The sequence below is a fragment of the Amphibalanus amphitrite genome, unplaced genomic scaffold (assembly GCF_019059575.1).
Source record: "Amphibalanus amphitrite isolate SeventyFive unplaced genomic scaffold, NRLGWU_Aamphi_draft 000531F_arrow, whole genome shotgun sequence".
NCBI classification, from domain to species: domain Eukaryota; kingdom Metazoa; phylum Arthropoda; class Thecostraca; order Balanomorpha; family Balanidae; genus Amphibalanus; species Amphibalanus amphitrite.
The window spans coordinates 347192-362453 of NW_024882025.1; the positions used below are offsets into that span (position 1 = coordinate 347192).

The 15262-nt window shown below is 50.5% G+C and overlaps 2 protein-coding genes and 2 non-coding genes across 9 annotated transcripts in view; 2 read left to right on the plus strand and 2 right to left on the minus strand.

Annotated features, from left to right (window-relative positions):
* Window positions 1-1939, plus strand: part of LOC122393335 (DNA-directed RNA polymerase I subunit RPA2-like) — a 41474-nt gene extending 39535 nt beyond the window's left edge. For all 3 annotated transcript variants that reach the window (XM_043389263.1, XM_043389264.1, XM_043389265.1), the window contains exons 23-24: window positions 593-757; window positions 1135-1939. In XM_043389263.1, coding sequence (XP_043245198.1) covers window positions 593-757; window positions 1135-1362 — 393 coding nt within the window. In that variant the 3' untranslated portion in view covers window positions 1363-1939. The remainder of the gene's footprint in view (window positions 1-592; window positions 758-1134) is intronic.
* Window positions 1940-2473: 534 nt separating this feature from the next.
* Window positions 2474-10774, plus strand: LOC122393337 (protein disulfide-isomerase TMX3-like). 4 transcript variants are annotated; one of them, XM_043389267.1, is made up of 10 exons: window positions 2474-2510; window positions 4070-4145; window positions 4526-4574; window positions 4919-5122; window positions 5968-6232; window positions 6460-6603; window positions 6979-7136; window positions 7412-7607; window positions 8538-8730; window positions 9168-10774. In XM_043389267.1, exons 2-10 carry the CDS (start codon window positions 4109-4111, stop codon window positions 9194-9196), a joined length of 1275 nt encoding a protein of 424 aa, XP_043245202.1. In that variant the 5' UTR covers window positions 2474-2510; window positions 4070-4108; the 3' UTR covers window positions 9197-10774. The 4 variants fall into 4 exon arrangements, with proteins under 4 accessions (XP_043245202.1, XP_043245204.1, XP_043245205.1 ...); XM_043389269.1 differs by having other exon boundaries at window positions 2502-2569; XM_043389270.1 differs by lacking the exon at window positions 2474-2510 and adding an exon at window positions 3023-3053.
* Window positions 10775-14060: 3286 nt separating this feature from the next.
* Window positions 14061-14132, minus strand: Trnah-gug. The gene has a single exon. It is a non-coding gene; the product is annotated as a tRNA-His (tRNA).
* An 851-nt stretch (window positions 14133-14983) lies between these two features.
* Window positions 14984-15055, minus strand: Trnah-gug. The gene has a single exon. It is a non-coding gene; the product is annotated as a tRNA-His (tRNA).
* Window positions 15056-15262: the final 207 nt, after the last annotated feature.

A 15262-nucleotide genomic window follows, 5' to 3' on the forward strand; every position in this document is an offset into this window, starting at 1 on the left:
TTTTATCTACATAATGTCGCTCGTCAGTCTTCGATGTCATTTGTCACCCATGTGACACAGCTATCATAAGCACTTATCTCAAAGCCGTCTTTCGCTTAACTGTTGACCGTTGCTGAAAAACGGACTCTTACATTAGTGTTTACATTTGTGTAACCATCCATTCAGCTGCATGCAAAGGTCTGCTGTTCATTCACCGCTTCCCTTAGCTTTTCATGCTCCAAGATTCGGGTACTTAGCTACCCTGTCGGCCGGTATTCTACATGTGCCCGAACTGTGGCGCTTTTTACTGGCAAACATGGTGGAGCTGCTTCGCTCATGGTCACCAGATATGAGACGGGTTTTTAGCTATGCAATTTGCCCTCTCTGTCTGGCAACATGCGCTATTTGCTGATCCGAAATGCGATTATCAATGAATCAGCATTTAGTTATTTAGTTTGTCGTGTTACGCACTCCAGTGGAACATTGTCTCCAGGCGTGTTTCTTCCGCTTGTTATCTCGCTTGCCTCTCGTGCTATGTACCAATGGATGACGAGCTATCCACACTGGGCACTGAGTGCAGCCCGTTATAATAACTCCCATTCCCCCCTTCCAGGTGAGAAGCACAGGCCCGGTGAACTGCGTCACACGCCAGCCGGTCAAGGGCCGGAAGAAGGGCGGCGGCGTGCGGTTCGGAGAGATGGAGCGGGACGGGGTGATGGCCCACGGCACGACGCTGATCGTGCAGGACCGGCTGTTCAGCTGCTCCGACAAGGCCGAGGTGAGGGACGGGGTCAGGGAGAGGAGGGACTGAGGTCTAGGAGAGGAGGGGCAAGGGTCGTTGAGAGTGGCTAGGAAGAAAGGAAGTAGGTAGGTAGAAAGGCTGGAATAGAAAAGGGGGAGGCTTAGGTAAAGCGTAGACGTGTGTTACGGGCAGGGGAGGGGAGGAAGCAAGGAGTATTGATGTAGGAGGAATGTTTGATGAAAGGGAGCAGAGCTTTTCTACGGCAAGGGGCGAGTGATAGATAAATGCAAAAGATATGTGAAAAATATGGATATATAGACTCCGTAGTGTCGTGTGCCTTGTGTTTGTGCTTGCCTGCGTCCCTATGTGATATATACCACGCCTGACCTCACTCTTACCCCGCTGTCCCTCAGATGCACGTGTGCTCGTCCTGCGGCTCGCTGCTGTCCCCCGTTGTGGAGCTGCAGGCTCAGCGGAGCCGGGGTCCGCGCAGCGGCGGCACCGGCCGGCGGCCCGTCTGTACAGTGTGCGACAGCACCAGGGACGTGGTGACCGTCCACCTGCCCTACATGGTGCTCCACCTGGCCATCCAGCTGGCCGCCATGAACGTCAAACTCAACGTGAAGGTCAAGGAACAGTGAGGGGTGAAGGAGGTCGGAGAAAAGTGTCCGATCCCGGACCGTCAAGCATGGAGCTCAACTGCCAGGAAAAGAAGCGGTGAGGGGCGAAGAGGGTCAGAGAGTGAACGTCACCTCACCTCCAAAACGTCAGCCTGAATGTTCGACAAGAAACAGTTATTTTGTTGAGGGAAGACGAAGAGCGTAACGTCCATGTCCAGGGTCGGTGAGCAGCCGCCGGAAGGGTCGTGCACCGCGGGTCAGGGAAAGAGAGCCGGGGGTGGAGAGTGGCATGCCTTCTGAGCGGTGATCTGTGTGATATCGCCGGCTCGACCGCGGGCGATAACTTGTGATGCTTGATGCGTGTCGCCGTGCTGTGGCAGTCGGTTGATGAGTTAGGAATAGCCGGGTGACCTGAGAGGACCACTGCGGGAGCCTTCTGTCTCAAGTGGAGAGTCCATGGCGCTATAGAATGTCACTCGAGTATTGCTGACGTCATAAGACCACCCTGCGGCGGTGGGTTGACCTCTGGGTGTGTCGGGTCACGCTGCTCGGTGCTTGTTTGTTACGCGAGTTTACCAAATACAAATGGCCACATGAGGCATGTTCTGGTGGACCGTTCAATTAAATTAAATTCCGGTGAAAAGCTGCACCTATGATTTTATTGTGTGTGCATCTTTCCATGGCGTTCGGAAGTGCCTTACGCTGCGATTGGCGAACGACGAGCACGGGATTCTGATTATGGCTGCCATATACATAAACAGCAGCTCCCCACGGGTTCATGAGGTCGCAGACACTTGACAGTTTTTTTTCATATGGGTTGAGAATGACATCTGACTTCACTCTGCGAGAATGATACGGCAAGTGCTGTGAACTCGAACGTGCCCCCAATCTCCTCATCAATTTACGTAGTATCCAGTACCTGTCGAGTGAATGTTCAGCACAGCACAGCTTTCACTGATCATCAGAGTCCCCTTTTGACCAGTTCCGCTTTGATTACCAGTACAACCGTTGAAGTGATTCCATTATTGAGTTCAAGGAGTGATTCCCTCTCTCTGTCGTTCTCTTCAAATAAGTGTGACGTCATAAGATCTGACTGTTTTAGAATTATCTTTAATTTTCTTAGGGCACACCTTGAATGTAAACAAATAATCGCGGGCCAACTCCCATTTGTCTGTAGCCAGTTGTTGATGTTTTCGGAAATTCTTGTAATTTCTTGACTGTTTCAGCTGTTGGTATACATAAACATTGGTTTGTTGATTGCTGGCTGATATTTTTGCCTTACTACCTTTCAATTTGAGAACGATTTCAATTCACGAAGCCTTCGCGACAAATGTAGCGCAGTTCAATATTCTTGCGTTTTGAGTGTTTTATGGGGATATATTGGTGCTTATTGGGAGATTTATTCTAAAAATAACTGTTTTGTATGCCATACATGCTCTACTGTGGATGGCATGACAGTTGTTTTAGTGCAGTTAAAGGAAATAGTTCACTTTTAACATGGGATTTTGAACTGGAATAGCAGTTTCGTAGCTTGAGCTGAGACTAGCACAAATCAGGAGCTTTTACGGCTCAACGATCACCCTAGACGAAGATATTCCATTTCTCGTTCCGAAAAGAGTGCCTTGCAGAGGAATGTGTGCCTTGCACAGGAATGCAGCCACTTCATCATCAGCCAATCAGCATGCTGCTTACAGCTAATGCAGCATACGCAGGTTTGAACTACGCAATATGATTGGTCAACGCGTAATAAGCTTCCGCGTCAAACATTATTTTACATAGAATATAGTTCATCCTATATTAAAATATAGAAAATAATTGTTTTTACAAAAAGGTTTTATTTTATTTTCTGATCATTTTGAGCATAAAAAATCGTAAATCCATAGCAAAATACTAATTTCAGGAAAGTGAACTGTTTCCTTTAATAGTTATTCTGAGGGCTGTTCTCGGGCCCTGTGCTTGGTAGTTGGTAGGACCGTACGCAGGCTTCAATCTCCGCCCATGGCGTCCTAGGTCAGCCTTTCATCACCGCACACAGCGACCGCTGTGGCCAGTTGGGACAGCGTTGGCTGAGTGCGGTCTACCGTACGCAGCCGTGTGACAAACTGACGCGACGACTACCCCTCCCCTGCTCCCACGCGGCACTCCTGCTGCCTCACCGCATGCAGCGGTGTGCAGTGCCTGTGAACAGCCCTCTGAAGCAGAATAGCTGGATGATTGAATGTGGATTGTGGATTCAATTCAAATTGCTAAGGCTGAGAAATGAGAATTGCAATTGTTTGTATTGCAGAATATTAAGTGTGACTGCATCATTGCAGAGCTAACAAGGTGCCCTAGACAGCTCCCAGAAGCCAAAGCTTGGATTTAGATTCATACATCAATATTATTTATGATTGAACTTTGAAGAAAGCATGAAAATGTGCACCATAGATTCAGCTTGTCTAAGTCCCCCTACAAGCGATACAAAATTTATATCCCTCTGTTGGCATATCCAAGGGGTTTATTTGAGTATTAGCCCATTCTACAGCATCTGTAAGTGGCTAAATTGTGTCACTGTCTTTTTCTCAGGTAGTAAGGACACTAAAATAATGGAAAAAATGTTTTGAACTGTATGGCCATAGCAATGCGAAAGGAAAGTAAGGAAATAAGGTCTGAAAATTTTCTACTTGTTATGCCAGTGCTTATTTTGGAGTTAGGAATTTTGACAACCTCTCTGTCCCTTCTTTTTCAGAGCTGTTGATCAAGTGTCACCTTAGCTTCATATCTAGATATGAAGCTCCTCATATATTTATTTGCTCTACTTCTAGGTGAGTTCAGAAAAAAAATACTATTTCTGGACTAGAATGGTTTGTAACCCATGCAATAAAATAACTGATGACTGTGTTAGTAGAGTGTATGTGATACTCTACCCATCCATTGTGCAGTTGCTGAACACATAAACCAACAAATCTGCATAATATTTGTGTGTTTTAACTGTTTTTTAGATCATTTTTACATTTATGTATGATTTCAATGTGTGTGTTTGCTTTCATTCTAACAAAGACCATTTATAATTGCCTGGTTATAGCTAAAAAGAAAAATAAGTTCTCTTCATAGGTATAAATGTACACAAATTTGTTCAAGCTTTCCAATTTTCTTATCCCCATGTTTCCATACAGCTAATGTTGGTATTTTCTATTTACCGCAGGAGCTTTTCAAAGTGTGGCCAGCACACGGGTCTATGAGCTCAGTGACAGGTATGTGTTCTGATGCACCATAACACTGTACTATTTGTGGATGATTGCTAAAAGCTAATAAATAGGTAGTGTTGCTTCCCATTTTCTAATGCCTGATTTGGACAAAACTGGAGCATAACTGAAAGACAGATAGGCCAACAATCAACATTTATCAAACATTTTCTATTCTTACTTGAAATTAGGCACTTCCAGATATTATTCTTAACTTTCAACATGGTCCTTTGGCCTGGGCCTGTTTGCCTGAGGTTATGATGTCTGTGCCGTAGCAGCTGTATCATCCCATCTGTCTCGCCCCTCTCCCGTCTCCGCCGGAGCATTTCCATCATCTCCCGCCACCCCGCCAGGTTTTTGGACATCTACCAGGAGGGTACGTGGCTGGTGAAGTTCTACGCTCCCTGGTGCGGCCACTGCAAGAAGCTGGAGCCCGTGTGGATGCAGGTGGCTCAGCAGCTGGCGCACTCGGAGGTGCGCGTCGGCCGCGTGGACTGCACCAAGTACAGCGGCGTGGCCAGCCACTTCGGCATCCGCGGCTACCCCACCATCAAATTGTGAGATATGGGCAAGTTAGGAATGGAGGTGTGGTATATGATCTGTGTGGTGTCACTGAAGGGCAAGGAAATCGGGACGTTTTCAGTTGTCAGTGAATAAGTACACGAATCGATAGGTAGCATATGTGGGCATACCGACACACGAATCGAAGTGTCGGTACGCCCTGTCCGCTTCCCCGCTTGCTTGTAAACGCCTTGTACGGCTTCCATCCCCTCACCACGGCTTCCTGACGTAACTTATGATCCCAATTAACGAGTCTATTTGACTGTGTGTGACGAAATTCGTTCCTACCCCGTCCTCCACCTCCCTCTGTACCTACTTACTGCCCAGCCCTCTCGCCCACTTACAATATCCTTATATGGTCCTCACTCCTCACCTGCGACGCCTGTCCTTGCCCGCTTCTGATTGGTGCTATGATATGACGTACATCTGTATGTCTGACGTGTATATGTGACGTATGTGTGTGTGTGTCGTGAACTCGGCCGGTGCCGCGCGGTAGAGTACTTCGGTCTTTGAGTCGCAGCCGTGCACTTGTCCTTACTGCTCGGCGGACCAGTCTGTCTTCGGACCCTGGCAAAGTCAATTTGTTTGTTATCTTTTGGTTTCGGTGGCCGTGAATTGAATACAGGCCCAACTTTGTATTTACATTCTGTTTATTATTGGAATCGCGTGGTTGAACGGCAAGAACAACTACGGTCCTACAAATCTAGACTATCACAAACAAGAATTTGCTTATTAACACTTGTATTCTGTTACACTGTGTGGCTGGCCGGATGTGACCCATTGCGCCGCGTCTGCTCCCCTCCCTGACCCCCCCCCCCCGTATGCCCTCCCCTGTCGGCAGTATTCGCGGCTCCGAATTCGAGGACACCTACGAGGGCGACCGGGAGCGGGAGCACATCGTCGAGTACGCTCTGCGTATGAACGCGCCGGTGGTGGCACCCCTGGCCGACCCGGCCGCGGTCCGACAGCTCAGCTCCAAGCACGTGCTGTTCTTCGTCTATGTCGGAGAGCACGAGGGTCCGCTGTGGGAGGCGTATAGTGAGCTGGCGGGGAAGTTCCGCGCCCACCACTACTTCTACAGCTGCGACGAGAACGTCTTTCAGAAGGTGGGCTGTGGGCCTGGGGATTAGGGCGAGGGAGGGATGGTGGTGTATACAAAGTTTTGGAATGCTGTCCGTCGCTGGGCGCGGATTTTCAATCATGCAGCCAGGGTATCATGAAACATAATCGCATTATTTTCACCTGGAAGAGAATCGAGGAAAATACCGTAAGACGATACATTGAAGTTGAGGGCTAGATGAACTTTGTAAACGGCACCATCCGCGTGTTTCAGGTGGATAAGAGCGTATCCGCTCCGTCGGTGGTTGTCTGGAAGGACGGCCGGTTCCGTCCGTTCGAACACTCGCCGTCCGAGCCGCACCTCAACTCCTCGCTCTACCAGTTTGTCAACACGGAGCGGTTCACGAGGTTTATGAAGGTTAGTGGGTAGTGAGTCAGGTAGACGACTCTGCATCTGGTTTGACAGAGAATGTGCCACATGACTAGTGATAGGTTGACGATAGAAACGAGAGGGCGAGACGAGAGGGTGTGTCTCCAGTAATGTTCCATGACCGTATATGCCTCTTTTATGCTGGTTTGTACGCCATGGGGCGACCCTAGCCTCTTACTGCATCCATTGTCGTGTCTGTGTATCGACAGGTCTGGCCGCCACCTTTGTAAATAACCGGTTAACGGCGTATTGACACCTCTAACCGCCTCCCGTGTCCGCAGGTAACTGCCGGTAACTTTGGCCAGCTGCTGAGCACCGGGACTTGTTACCAGCTCTAACCATAACCCATGTCTCTATTACCAGGTAACTGCTGGTAACTTTGGCCAGCTGCTGAGCACCGGCCGTCTGCTGGTGATCGCCGTAGCCGAGGAGGACCCGGTCCGGCGGATCCCGGCCGTGGAGCAGAAGTTCCGAGACATGCTGGAGGCGGTGGCCATCGACACGGCCGACAAATACTCCTGGTAAGAGGTATTCGTTTGGAACTAAGATTTAGATATCGCGCACGGCTCATTAGCATTTATGATACTTAACGTATGCTGGCTTATTTGGTTGAGGAGTTTTTGTCTACAGCTGGTCTTTTTGAAGAAAATATTTGGTGTTGGTGTGACTTGAATCATGTCACCACCCGGCTGTTAGTTGGCTGTCGCACCATTACTGGAAGTCTCCGTTTACAATATCTCTGCCATGATAGTCAGCCGAACGGTGCCTGACCTTCCCCCCCCCCCCCCCGCCGCAGCCGTAAGGTTCAGTTCGGCTGGGTGGCCCAGCCGAGTCTGGTGAACGGCGTGGCGGCGCGCACGCTGGCCGTGCCCTCTCTGGTGGTGATTAACGCCTCCGATTATACCCACTATGTACCGGACGACGAGCCGGATCAGCTCACTGAACAGGCGGTGATGGTGTTCCTGGACAGGGTGATGGCTGGAGATGTGCAGGTGAGGGGACAGAGGGGGATGAGGGAGCGAGGGGTGTGGTTGTTTAGAGAGGGACGCTGCTTGTAGAGTGTGGTTGTTGTTTAGTGAGGAAAGGGTGTTTTCAGTAAGGGGATGTAGTGCCGCGTATGGAAGGAGAGGGTTGGGGAGATGTTTCTGATGATATAATTTATTGGAGTACTTGTTAGCTGCAGCAGGCTATTTTGTGGAAGTGGCGTCCAAATGGGGAGATGTGAAGAGAGGGACGTAGTGATATTGCGATCATCTGGAGGGGTGAGGGGTGCCGTCCAATGTCCATTAACTAGACGGAGTGAAGTCGGAGAGGGTGAGGGGTGCGCTGTTCGGTCACTGTCTGTTTCGGATAGAGGCAGTGGCTCATTGACGAGGCAGCTCAGTGTAATGACGAGTGTATCGGCAACATGTAGGTACCGAATACAGAACTACCGTGTGTGCTGACTCCTGTACCTCCCTGTACCGCAGGCAGGCGGCGGCGATTCGTACCCGATGCACGTGTACCGTGCCGTGTACCAGGTGTACTGTACTTACCCCTGTACCTGTATCTGTACCGCAGGCTTGCGGCGGCGATTCGTACCCGATGCGTGTGTACCGGGCCGTGTAAAAGGCGACTGTACTAACACCTGTACCTGTACCTGCACCGCAGGCTGGCGGAGGCGACTCGTACCCGATGCGCGTGTACCGGGCCGTGTACCAGGTGTACTGTACTGACCTGTGTGCCTCTCTCGGTACCGCAGGCGGGCGGCGGCGACTCGTACCCTATGCGCGTGTACCGGGCCGTGTACCAGACGACTGTAATAACTCCTGTACCTGTACCGTGTACCGCAGGCTGGCGGGGGCGACTCGTACCCGATGCACGTGTACCGCGCCGTGTACCAGACGACTGTAATAACTCCTGTACCTGTACCTGCACCACAGGCTGGCGGCGGCGACTCGTACCCGATGCGGGTGTACCGGGCCGTGTACCAGGCGCGCAGCTCGATCGAGGGGATGTGGCGCGGTAACCCGATCCTGACTGCGCTGCTGTTCGGCCTTCCGGCCGGCTTCCTTACGCTCATCTGCTACTCCATCTGCTGCCAGGACATCATGGACGCCGACGAGGAGGACGAGGGTACGTGCGGCGAGATGGGGGATGGTGTGGGGCGGGGTGGGAAGGCGTGGGATTGTGTAAGGGGTTTCTAATGCTGGTGCCTGGCACGGATCAAAGGACTTGTGGCGGTTTTGTGTGTTGATTGAGGATACGTTGATGTGAAAGTGAACTGCTGTGCCGATCAAAAAATGAAAAGTGTTGTAAATATACGCTGAGCTCCACCGTCATATCGTAACAATCATGGTTCCGATGTGTTCTCTTTCTTACCCCTTTTCAACCACCGATGCGTACTTATCCTTTTCTGTTCTGTTCTGCAGCTCTGTTCTGTTTGTCTACATGTTCAGCTCGTATGAATTTAGTAGTAATGGTTAGTTGGATCGCCGTCGCTACCCAAAGTCATCACATACTCTCTTCATTTAATATCTAGTGTCTGATGACTCTTAATCTGTGTCCGGCAGATTACGCGTACCACGAGAAAAACGAGTAACTGCGCCGTGCCGCCCTCTGCTGGTCGTCTGTCCGCCCTCTGCCGGCCGTGTCTCTCCGGCCTCCCTCGCCGTATCGCCCGTGCCATCGGTGTCTCACCCACCGGTCCGCCCAGCTGCTGCAGCAACACATACAGGCAGGCGACGGGGTGACGGGGAAGTGTATAGAGACGGCTGGGATTGTGGATGCCGTATGGCATCCGTGACTGGTCCTCTGTCAGACGTCGTGAGGTCGGTCTGTCATCAGCTGTGAGTCTCAGCTACAGTGGTCAAGCTGTCAGCTGCGACTGGTACTCTGTCAGTTGACCGGTCTGTCAGCTGTGACAGTATGACAGCCGTGATGCCGGATCTGCCAGGTCTGTCACCTGCAACTCATGCAAGTCATCAAGTCATCAGGGCATACTATGTGGCTGTCGGTACAATTCGCCCGATACTGCTCGTGACGCCTCAGTCGCCATTCTGTGGTCTGGCTCCCCATATAATACCGCCTAGCCAGAATTCACAGACCGGTACCGATTAGTCGTGGCTCAGTGTTTCTGATCGATGCCGCATCTCTGGACCAGTGGATTACTCCGCTTTGTCTCCTGTCAGGCACAGGAATCGATCAAAGTCAGGAATCATGTAAAGTGTTCAAGTGTGCATGTGCATGAAAGAGTGGGGTCTGGAGACTGAATAGCCAATTTATCATTTATTACATTGTACCGTTTTACGAGTGTAGGTACTCTTTTAACTAGCAATATGTATGGATTTATTGCATGATTAAGTTTATACCAGATATTCAGTTATACGGACTTTCAAGTCGCGGCCACCACTAAAGAATGAGGTGCCGTAAGTATGTTATGTGTTCATCTAACTGCCAACTACTCATTCCTTTATCGTGGTGGACTCAGTCATAGAACGGCTGCGAACTATTTTACCCATGACGTTTGTCCTGTGCGTATGTAGCTTGTGTAATGTATGCGTGAGTAATGTAGCAATCGTCAGTCAATTCGCTGTTGGCACGTATCTGTTGTCGCTCGCACTGTAACGGCCGCCGTCTTATGTGGACTGCTGAGCGTGACTTACGTTCTACGATACACTACACAGTGCACCTGTCATTCGGGGGTCTTCGGGAGTCAGAAGTTTGAGAATGCTCAGGAGGTCCACTGCTACAGCTTTGCCGTGACGTGATAATACGATGCGTAGATAACATCATGACTGCCGTTCTGGAGAGCGAGCTGTTAATGAACTACCGTTCGGAACTTCTTACATGAGCTTTGCCCAGCCGTAACAACATTGTATGCGTCGTGTGTGAGTGTTTCGTCCCGGGTCAGCTGCGTTGCGGGGTGGTCGGGTCGTGTTTCTCTGTCAGGTGTTTGTGGTTAAGGCGGGGGGGGGGGGGGAGTGACAGTATTCTCGTTCGCGTGCCATATGTGACCTCTCGGGTCATGCGTGTGACCGCTCGGGTCACTCCTGTAACCTCCTGGCTGCCATTTGTGTTACATGTCTCTCCCGATCGGATATCTAGTCAGTCACTCGCGGACAAAGCCAAATACATGACTGGCTCCGTGGCCATCCACGGCACCAGCGAGTTGAACAAAGTTTGTCTCCTGAGAACCGCTGGTGAAGCTCTCAATTCCTGTTCACGAGGCTCGTGAGGGATCTTAGAGCTGCTTTTGCACATTACGCTATTTTGCAAGCCAGTGGCTGCCTTCAGCCAAGAGACCAGCCTCCCTCTAGATCAGTCTCGCAGCGCGTCGACAGAGCTAACGTCGCTCCAAAAAGACGCGGTTGTGTCTCGGCTTTTTCCGATGGATGTCCCGGCTGTCCCCAGGGATTCCGGTCCCTGTCCGGTTTCTCTCCTCAGTCTGGACTGATTCGAACCGGTGATCTTTCATTTGCCGGTGTCTCCGGGGAGGGTTCATTTGGCCTGACATCTCCCCCATCCCAATCGTCCATTTTCGTCCGACTTTGATCGGCGGTCACTTCAGCGGAGAGACGACTCGGCTTTGGCTTGGGTACCGTGGATGCGGACACCAAAGCCACTCCGGCTGCGAATCGTTCGTGCGCTGCCTGGTCCGTTGGGAAACCTCAGCTGCGGGTCGAGGCTGGTCACTGGACAGTGGCCGCTCGGGGGAAATGCTCGTCTGAAACTCTGGCTGGCAGCAGATATCCAGTTCCGACGGACAGAGTGCTGGCCGGCAATACACTGACATTCGGTGAACGGCGGGCGGCGATACGTGTTACCACGGGATTCTCCTTTAGCGAAATACGGCAGCGAAGTGAAACAAACTGTCGGCTCTCGTTTCTCGCTCTTCCGTGTTCGTGGTCTCAGGGGCTCGATCTGCCTCTCACGGTTTTCTAATTTCATTTCTCGAAATTCCTTGCTGAGCAATCATTTCCTGGTGCTTTCGTCCCGCATCTCATTTTCCTCGATGTCCAGTTAGACTGTGCCGCAGCTCCTGGATGCTCGGCGGCACAGCATAGCTAACCAACTGCTGATCCACGCCTGTAACGTGGAAAACCTATTTGAGTCGACGCATTCCTCGATCGATACCTATTACCTCCCGGCATTGTCTCAAAGCAAGGGCGGCGCCACCGTGGGGGCAGTGGGGGCAGACTGCCCCCACTGGTAGGAGGCCGTGGGGGCAAGACTATGTTTTTGCCCCCACAAAATTTGGCTGATGTTGAAAAGGGAACAGAAGACCAGTGCAACATTCATGATAAGCGGTTATAATAGTACGCCTGTTTTTGACGGTCCCCGTATCAAGTGCATCAGCAAAACGTTCGTTCTCGGACCGTCTGTCGCATATCTCCTACTCCCACTCATTCTCCTACTCATGTTCATTCACCGTGATTGACTCCCGACAAATCATCGGCGTCACTTGCTGACTGTGCGTCCAGTTAGCGATGGACATTGGGTACAGACTGGTAGGCCTCAATCACCCTTAATCGTCGAGAATGGTCACGTGCTGACTAAATACCAAGACGCACCCGTATCGGAGACCTCTATGTTGCGGCGTTAGCCGTCTCTGTAGGAAGCGGGCTCTCTAGCAAAAGCTATTTTGTCTACAGAAATTAGTTACTGTGGAGCATATTGCTACCAGCCATGGCAACCACGTAAGCTCAGTTACGAACCAATTCCAGCGTGCCTTTAAGCAAGAGAGCCTATAAACGTAACATTTAGGTGAAAACGAACTTATGGGACACCCATCTCACGTGCTTTCAAGCATTTTTGGGATGTTTCGGTTGGTTTCAGGTTCAGTCCGAGCTCAGTCTGGGTTTCGGTGGTTTTGCCCGGTGTGTGCCCTCAGCTCCGTTCATCCAATTCTGGCCCAAGGCAACGCAAGAGCGCTGCCGGCATCTAGTACCTAATTAAGACATGTTTCCCATCATTTAAATGAATGCTTAGACTAGAGCAAAATGGATGCCAGAATCGTGATCAGTGGCTACGAAATCATCACAAAGGACTTTTCATGTGTCAAAGTCAGGGGCGGATCCAGAAAATCTCCAAGGGAGGGGCCATTAGAAACCAGGAGGCCCCCCACCTGTTGGAGGCCCCATCTTCCCACTTGTTGGGCCCCCCCCCCCAAAAAAAACTGCGTCTATTGAACTTATCTAGCTGTTCAGTGGATGCGAGTGGAGGCCCTCTGTGGAGATTAAGAGGTCCTGTGTTGGCGAAGAGGATATCTGTGCAAGCTTGGAGTCCCTCTGTGCAGGATAGGAGACCTTCTGTGTGAGTTAGGAGACCCTCTGTGTTGGCTAGGAGGCCCTTTGTTCGGATGCGAGTGGAGGCCTCTGTGTAGGCTAAGAGATTTTGTGTTTGTTAGGACATCTGTGCAGGCTTGGAGGCCCTCTGTGCAGGTTAGGAGGCCCTGTAAAAGTGGTCATCTCTGTGAGTATAAGAGACCTCCAAGTTATGAAAAGCTTTACCAATCTTCTAACAAAGAAGTCTTCTCAGCTAGTCTTCTAAGAAATAACTAAGTGGGTAGGTTAAAAAAACTCATCGGATTTCGGCCACTTTATTTTCAGGAGGCCCCCTTTTCAGCTTTTTAACTTTTTATTTTATTTTTGAAAAAAATCGGCCAAGGGGGGGGCCATGGCCCCCATGGCCCCCCCCCTTGTATCCGCGCCTGGTCAAAGTCAACCAAAGGTCATTCGAGGTCACATGAGTACCATAATAATTTTGAATGGCAACATCTAGGGGCAAGTTGCTCATGGATTTTGCAGATTGGCGTATCAGACAACAGTCGGGTCACCTCAAGCTTGCCCCCACTGGCGAAAATTCGTGGCGCCGCCACTGTCTCAAAGGATACCATTAGTGGTTCCAATCAAACTCTCTGCATACCTAACACACTCATTCATGCTCAATGGCTCATTCTCTGGTATGACTTTGATTTTTCAAAGTTGAAACTTGAAGGTTTGTTTCTTATGCCTTCATTTTGGTGTAGTCGTTTTAGTTCTTGTCAGCCTGGTACGGTCACCCCATGCAGATTGCAGCACGCTGTGCCTTGTCCTTGTTTTACCACTTTCGCCAACGACCCAGCACCAGTCCATAGTCAATATTCCTACCGTCCGTGTTCATAACCGGCTTATGATAAATGTCCCCGGAACAGGGGTGTCGGCAGGTTATTGCCGTGGACAGGCCGATATGAAAAACCTGCCTCGTCGGTGCGGGTTCTGCTGATGACTTCGATTTGTTTGAAAGGGGTGGGGATCCCGATCGCCACACGAAGCTATTTTTGGAGACAGGGCTGAGGGCAGCGTCCCCGGTTGGCTTGTAGCGTATTTGAACTGGACATTCAAGGGTCAGTGCCGGTTTTAGAGCCTTTTGAGCAGACCGTATAGTGGTTACTGGTTTGGTTTTGGCTTCAAAACCATTGCCAATGCCGTGACCCGGATTCGAACTGGGGTTACTGCGGCCACAACGCAGGGTCCTAACCACTAGACTATCACGGCTCTGCGTTGCTTTCGTCACGTCACGCGGCGCGGGCGTGACAGCCTGTCTGGACGGCGGCGTCTGGAGTAGGGCGTGACGTCACTCTGACGTCAGTCGTCACACGTGGTGAAAGGATGGGAATGGGGGGCACAAGGTCGAGAGTTGGGGACAGAGCCCAGAAATTTTTCATACAGCTTATTTGACACTTAGGTACGACGAGCATTTGTAATATGGCGTTGCAACGTGATGCCTAGTAGGTAGTCGTATAATAAGCTTCGACAGTAAACTGATATGCCGGACGTTTGTATGGGTCTATGGGATGTTAGCTGAAGCTTGAACAATGAACATTGCACATGTTCTGTGTGCGCCTTTTGCTTTGAATTATGGCAGCGTTCCTCTCTCAAAATCAATCGCATTTTCAAATAATTACGTAAAAAGGTAGCTCCCTCGGATCGATGCCACGCCACACGGAGTTTCAGCTCGTAAAGACCCTAGCTGCACGAGGGCAGTAGCCTAGGGGATGATGATGCTCCTATTGAACGCGTGTTCTTCCAGGCAATCAAGGATGGCAATGTTGGAAGTTCTACGAGCGACGTTTTTCGAATAAATGAATGAATGAATGGATGAATGAATAAACAAAAAAGTAAATAAATAAGTAAATGGTTCATAAATTTAAATGAATAAACGAACGAATGGAATTCGATCACTATTGCGCAAAATTGACACAAATAAGCCTTCACGACTGCTCGGTACTCATTACCTATCATCAGAGGTCCCATCACATTTATTTATTGATCTTGTCTATGCTTGGTAATGCTTAGAGAATAAAAGATCAAACCGTAAACCAAAACCAAACCAAAACCATTGCCGTTGCCGTGACCCGGATTCGAACCGGGGTTACTGCGGCCACAACGCAGGGTCCTAACCACTAGACTATCACGGCTCGTGCAGGTGTTTCACGGCACGTGGAAGCCCCGTGGTGCGTGACCTGGTTTTCGGCACCACGCCTGACCGGCCCCGCCCCGCCCGCCGCGGGTGACGTCATCTGTCTGGTCAGTCTGTAGGTGTGACGTCACACAGTGAGAGCACACAGCTGAGCTGTTTCCCAGCGTCATGGAATGGAAAGACGTTTAAATGTGCGATGGTTAAC